Source organism: Austrofundulus limnaeus, unplaced genomic scaffold (genome assembly GCF_001266775.1).
Source record: "Austrofundulus limnaeus strain Quisiro unplaced genomic scaffold, Austrofundulus_limnaeus-1.0 Scaffold892, whole genome shotgun sequence".
Lineage (NCBI taxonomy): Eukaryota > Metazoa > Chordata > Actinopteri > Cyprinodontiformes > Rivulidae > Austrofundulus > Austrofundulus limnaeus.
This window is the reverse complement of record NW_013953294.1, coordinates 113,987-120,185: the sequence shown is the minus strand read 5'-3', so window position 1 is coordinate 120,185 and position 6,199 is coordinate 113,987. Positions and strand designations below refer to the sequence as shown.

Genomic DNA, 6,199 nt, shown 5'->3' with positions numbered 1-6,199 from the left:
CACACACACACACACACACACACACACACACACACACACACAGCTCAGTGTTTTCCTCTCTGCAGACCCGTTCAGATGAAACGCTCACTTTGTCTAAAAAGCTCCATCTCCACCTGTTTTTGTGTTTTTATTCCTGTGTTGTGAGTCCTACACACGTGCACGCTGCATCAGAGCTGATCGCTCCTGTCCATCACCCGTCCTCACTGCGTGGTGTTGTAAAAAGCTGCAGCAGGTGAGACCCCAGCTCAGACCAAACCTCTACACCTGCTGTATGAATGTTTTCATCACAGTTTTAATAAACTGTTGTCAGGAGGACACGCTGCAGAGGTGAAACATCTGGATCAGAGTCAGAGCCGTGTTTAAACAGATAACCTGCTTTAAACAACAGGTTATCTGTTTAATAAAGATAACCTGTTGTTTAAAGCAGGGCTGCAGGTCAGCAGTTATAACGTTAGTGTTTGTAAGTTGTGTTTTATTAGGGGCAGATATACGGGTTTTTTTTACACGTTTTCATTCAATAATTGATTTGTTTTGATTTTTAATGGTCTTTAATGTTTTTAAGAATTAATTAAAGTCAATTAGTTTTTAAAAAAAAAAAACATAATTATTCACTCTTTAAGGGGTCCCCAGACCCAAACTGTTGACAGCTCCTTCCAGTTGACCTATAATCCTCACACTAAGTGTTTACTTGTGTAAAAGTCTGTTTAACCTGTTAAAATACAGCAGAATGCAGGAAATGACCTCTGCTGCATTCAAAATGTTCTGGAGGACCCCCAGACCCCCCAACAGTGATTTTACACTGTTTTCTCCTGTATTAAATAACACACACATTGGTTAAACAAATACACAAACTGGACGATGTTATTTAGCAGCTTTTAAAAAGGCCAAAAGTTACTTTTCTTATGAGTTCAGCGGCTCAAAACCTCACCAAGTTCAGGTCAAAACTTACTGAGTTAAAGTGAACTGAAACTGGTTTAATCAGAAAATATCTTTAAATCTAATCAACAAACAGGAAGTTTGTGTTTGTGTTCAACTGTTTCTGTGTTTGTTTTATTAAAGACAAAAACATTAAAACATGGCAGCTTATTAAACTTCTTCAGGATAATATTTAAAGTGTAACTTCACCACAGACTCTGTTATCCGTGGTTCGGTTCGGCCGGTACCGACCTGAGATGATGATGTTGGGGACGTTTCCCTCCCGGGCGAACACCTCCAGGCGGCTCACGGTCTCCTCGTTCCCCACGATGTCGCTGAGCTTCAGCGGCCGGTACTTCTCCACCCAGGGCAGCTCGTAGGAGCTCCGGGACGACGGGTCCCCGGCCTCCGCCGGCTTCTGCCCGCTCGGTGCCTCCGCCATGTCCGCGTCCATGATGATGTCTGCCCGCGAACCGAGCGCCTTTCCCTCCCTGGTGACTGGAACCTGATTGGCTGAGCGCCCCAGTGTGCGCGCTGTGATTGGTCAGTGAACTATCGCGATATTTGACATCTGCCGTGCTTAAAAACTTTATTAACATCATCATAATAAACATTTTAAGCTGTAAATAATTTTAAAAAAGTGCTGTAGAACCACTTAATAACTTAAAACTGCCAAATAATAAGACAAAGACAAAAAAACTATGTTAAATTTATAGATAAATGTGTTTAAATATATTTACATTTTATTTATTACCTCATTAGTGATAATTGTCTTATATCAGCATTTGTGAATTTCTTTGTTTTTTGCAACATTGTACTTAATTAATTAATTTATTGTAATTAAGGTTTATAGGTTATGTTTTAAGAAAAATGGATATCTAATATTTTGTAAAATTTTGCTGTTTTGGTTTATTTTGTAAAGAACAGAATGGGTGTAGTTTAGTTTCTGGCACAGACTTTGTCAGCAGATGACCTTTGACTGTAGTAATTATTTTTATTTTATTGTATGTTTTTATATTTTATTTTAGTTTATTGTCTGTGTGACCAATTTTTGTCACAAGAATGAGTTTTACTATTTTCACCAAGGCTGTCTCAAATTAAAAAGTAGCAAAAACTAACTAACAAGCCAACCTTATAGCTAAATGTAGCACTAAAGTAAAATGAACAAAACTGATAAATACTTATTAAGTTTTCTAACATCAGCACATATAAATAAAAAACATTATACATACATATATATATATTTTTTTTTTTCAGGTAAATGTTAATCCTATGTCACTCTTAAAGATAGTAAACAGCTAAATAATATTTTGGACAGCGTGTCTCCTCAGTCTGCCCTGACCAATCAGTTTTCTTTATTTGAGGTTCTTGAACGTTGGTTGTTGTTTTTCTGGGACTACAGGTGTAAATTAGCCTCAGGTTAAATCTGGTTTAATACATCAAATCATGTTTTTATTGCACGCTGTCCCGAACAAATAAAACCATTCATTCATTCATTGGCCAACCTGACTGACATGAATGAAGGGTCAGATTTATTGAGTATGCAGATAAAAGTGTTTTGTTTACACTGAGTGTGTACCTGCATTTTAAAATCACATATCAGTATATCTGTAAAATCTTTGTATTAAACACTTTTAAACAACACAGTATTGTGTATTTCAGTATCATCTATTTTATGTTGGATTTGATTGTTGTAGTGAGGAGATTTAAACAGAACCTGCTGCTCCAGAAAGTGGAATTTAACTCAATAACTACACATATCAATGCTGCAGACATATAATCAAGAGGTGCGCCCCCTGTGGCCGTTCAGTTGAACGGCAGCCCGATGTATTTAGCAGGAGGTGCGCCCCCTGTGGCCGTTCAGGTGAACGGCAGAGGAGCCGCTCTGGAAGCCGTCACCCTCCGGATCCGAACAGTTCCTTCTTCCGCAAACACAGCTCTCTGCTCCCGTTTCTCGGCTAATCAATGCGGCGGCTCACTTCTGCCTTTCGTTTCCTGGCTCTGTTTGAATTCCACCACTCATTCGACATTTATGAGTGATTGATCCGGCGACATGACGGCCAACAGCCGCTGTTCCGTCGCGGAGCCTCCGGGGCTGGAGACCCAGCGGCGAGAGATCGAGTCTCTGCTGCGGGAGAGTGAGCTCCAAACGGGGGACAGTTGGTGAGTGTTTCTCCCCGCCGACACAGTCGCTCTGACAGGCTTGAACGGTGGCAGCACACGGCCGCTGTTAGCTGACCGGTGACCGGTGGGTTCTGCTGCAGCGTGGAGCTGTTCAGGTTCGGGTTCCGGGTTTGTTTGGACTCTTTCATGGCTCGGTGTTTTCAGTTAGCTCCGTTAGCCGCGTTAGCTGCTAATGCTAAGAGCCAGCTGCGGGTCCGAGTTTGATTCATTTCTCTGGGCTGTTTTCAGAACCACTGACTCATTCTGGGTTCATGATTCTACCAGTTCTACTGGACTGAATCTTTAACAAAAAACTGAAAGTTTTAACAAATATTTTCAGTTTCGGTTTCCTGATAGTGAAGGAGTTATAGAGCTGGAGTTAAAGTTACTCCTCAAGTCTKTGAGTTTCTGTTAAAATTAAATAAATTATGTGACGAGGAAGAGAGAGAGTTTGACAAGTTTGACTTTTGTTGATGTTTCACATCCTTAATTTATTTTGGACAGCTGGAGGCTGTGTCACTGTGTTTACCTGTGTCACTGTGTTTACCTGTGTCACTGTGTTTACCTGTGTTTACCTGTGTCACTGTGTTTACCTGTGTCACTGCTCTTACCTGTGTCACCTGTCTTACCTGTGTCACTGCTCTTACCTGTGTCACTGTGTTTACCTGTGTTTACCTGTGTCACTGTGTTTACCTGTGTTTACCTGTGTCACTGTGTTTACCTGTGTTTACCTGTGTCACTGTGTTTACCTGTGTCACTTTGTTTACCTGTGTCACTGCTCTTACCTGTGTCACTGTGTTTACCTGTGTCACTGTGTTTACCTGTGTCACTTTGTTTACCTGTGTCACTGTGTTTACCTGTGTCACTGTGTTTACCTGTGTCACTTTGTTTACCTGTGTCACTTTGTTTACCTGTGTCACTGTGTTTACCTGTGTCACCTGTCTTACCTGTGTCACTGCTCTTACCTGTGTCACTGCTCTTACCTGTGTCACTGCTCTTACCTGTGTCACTGTGTTTACCTGTGTCACTACTTACTAGGGGTGCATGATAACTGTGTGAAACACAACACAACACAACACAACCCTCTGGTCTGTGACTGCTTCATCTCTGATCAAAATAATCTATAGAAACATCAGATTGTTTGAGTGGGACGAGGCTACAGAACACAGAAAGGGGCGGGGTCGTGTCACTGACAGACCCGTACCATATTTGGTAATGGCACCATTGCACTCCAGAACTAAAGGGGGCGCTGTATCTATAAACATTAGAAATGTCATAAAGTAGTGACTTCAAGTTTCTCTTCGACGTGGAGCTGTTGGAGAAAGACTTYATGTGTTAAAAACTCCAGAAAACAGATTGAATCATTAGTTACATGTTAGCTGACAGCTGGTAAAGAAATGTAAAACCAGTTAGCTAACGTTTATTTATTGCACTGCCTGGTTAGCTGGTTATAAAGGACAAGTTTCATCAGACCATTTAACGAGAAGCTAGAGAATTTTGTTTTTAATTAGCTGCAGTAATTATGTTTTTATTAAATACAGTCTGCACTTAGCTAAAGAAATGCAAAGGTATTTAGCTAGTGTTTATTTATTTACAGGCAGACACTTGTTATTAAAAAGTTATTTGTTCCACATTAAAGGGCATACAGAGGTAAACAGTTGGCTTAAAAAATAAAACAGACCGCTTTTATATTTTTGAGAATGAAATGAAAATTAAATTAATGTCATATTTACTTTCCAGATTCATAGACTTCTGTTCATGATTTTTCTAAGATTTTATTTGAAAAGAAAAAAAGAAAAAAWTCATTTTTTAAACAATGTTCAGATAATATTGTATTGAAAATGAGCAATAAGCTGTGATAGTTTAATTGAACATTTATTGCTTCATAGATTTTAACAGACCAGTACTGTAATGTTTTGTTCAGACTGTAATGAAACAGACTCTTATTTTGAAATCCAGAGTCAGTGAAACTGGCAGTGCCACAGTTACTGTAGTCGTTAATGAGAGAAGTGGTGGTGTCATGTGGAGGCTGAATAAAACAGAAGTAACACCTGTTAACAGGTGAGCAGGTGGATTTATTCACAAAGAAAAAAATCAATAAAGATTAATAAAAAAACCTAAATAAATAATCTGATGTTAGCAGAGGAAACAGCGCCCCCTTCATTTCTGGAGTGCAATGGTTCTGTTTCCATATATGGTCTGACACTGACCCGGCCCCGCCCCTTTCTGCGTTCTACAGCCAGGAGTACTTGGACTCTTCAGTCTGAGTTATGCTCTGTTGACATTCAGACATTGCCCTCTGACATCACTTCCTGTTACTGAATATACATGAATATCTCAGTGGTGTAATTATTTTATGTTTTTAATGTTATTTTTCCAAACATGCATTCTTGTTTATTACAAACGTTTGATGTCACTGACACTTTAGGTTATTTTAGTTTTAATAAATGTGTCTTTTGTTAAACTTTTAAATGAATTTATTGATGATTAATCAGGATTTTTCTCGACTTTAATAACAATAACTCCAGGTTGTGACCTTTGACCTCAGCTGATGTTAAATTAAAACAAATGTTAGATTTTCAGATTGAAACCCAGATTTAGTTTCTGTTCTGAAACATTCAGCTGCAGCTCTGTGACTCTGCAGGTTTTACTTTCTGTTCTGCATTAATAAATCATAAAGCAGCTCAGGAGAATTCAGCACGTCGTTCTTCACACATGTTCAACACTTCGGCTGCCAGATCACGGATCCTGGTCCTGTTTTTTGATTTGGTGTCTTTGATGTTGGATCAAATGTTGGAATCCACACGCTGACCCTCTGGAACCAGCTGAAGTTTGTCTGGAGGGCAGACAGCTTTTACTTTTAAATAAAGATGCTAAAAAGAAGCAAAGTGGGGCTCTGTCAGACAGAAATAAAAGAATAATGAGACGAAAAACAGCCGAAGATTCTCAGACTGTCTGAAGAACACTGGAGCTACACGTGTAAAATCCAAAACCAGTGACGAATCACCTTGTTTGACCGGTTAAAAAAACATATTTTAGCTTTTAAAGTGTGTGTACAACAGAGTATGTGTACAACAGAGTATGTGTACAACAGAGTATGTGTACAACAGAGTATGTGTAC

General features: G+C 39.4%; 2 protein-coding genes across 2 annotated transcripts in view; one reads left to right on the top strand and one right to left on the bottom strand.

Annotated features, from left to right (window-relative positions):
* rfc2 (replication factor C (activator 1) 2) overlaps window positions 1–1,402 on the bottom strand; it is a 5,781-nt gene extending 4,379 nt beyond the window's left edge. The window contains exon 1 of the mRNA XM_014029384.1: window positions 1,168–1,402. Within this exon, the coding sequence (XP_013884838.1) occupies window positions 1,168–1,369 (202 nt within the window). The 5' untranslated portion in view covers window positions 1,370–1,402. The remainder of the gene's footprint in view (window positions 1–1,167) is intronic.
* Window positions 1,403–2,780: 1,378 nt separating this feature from the next.
* usp11 (ubiquitin specific peptidase 11) overlaps window positions 2,781–6,199 on the top strand; it is a gene marked incomplete in the record, with an annotated part of 17,554 nt that continues 14,135 nt past the window's right edge. Inside the window, 1 exon segment of the mRNA XM_014029382.1 lies at window positions 2,781–3,078. Within this exon segment, the coding sequence (XP_013884836.1) occupies window positions 2,969–3,078 (110 nt within the window).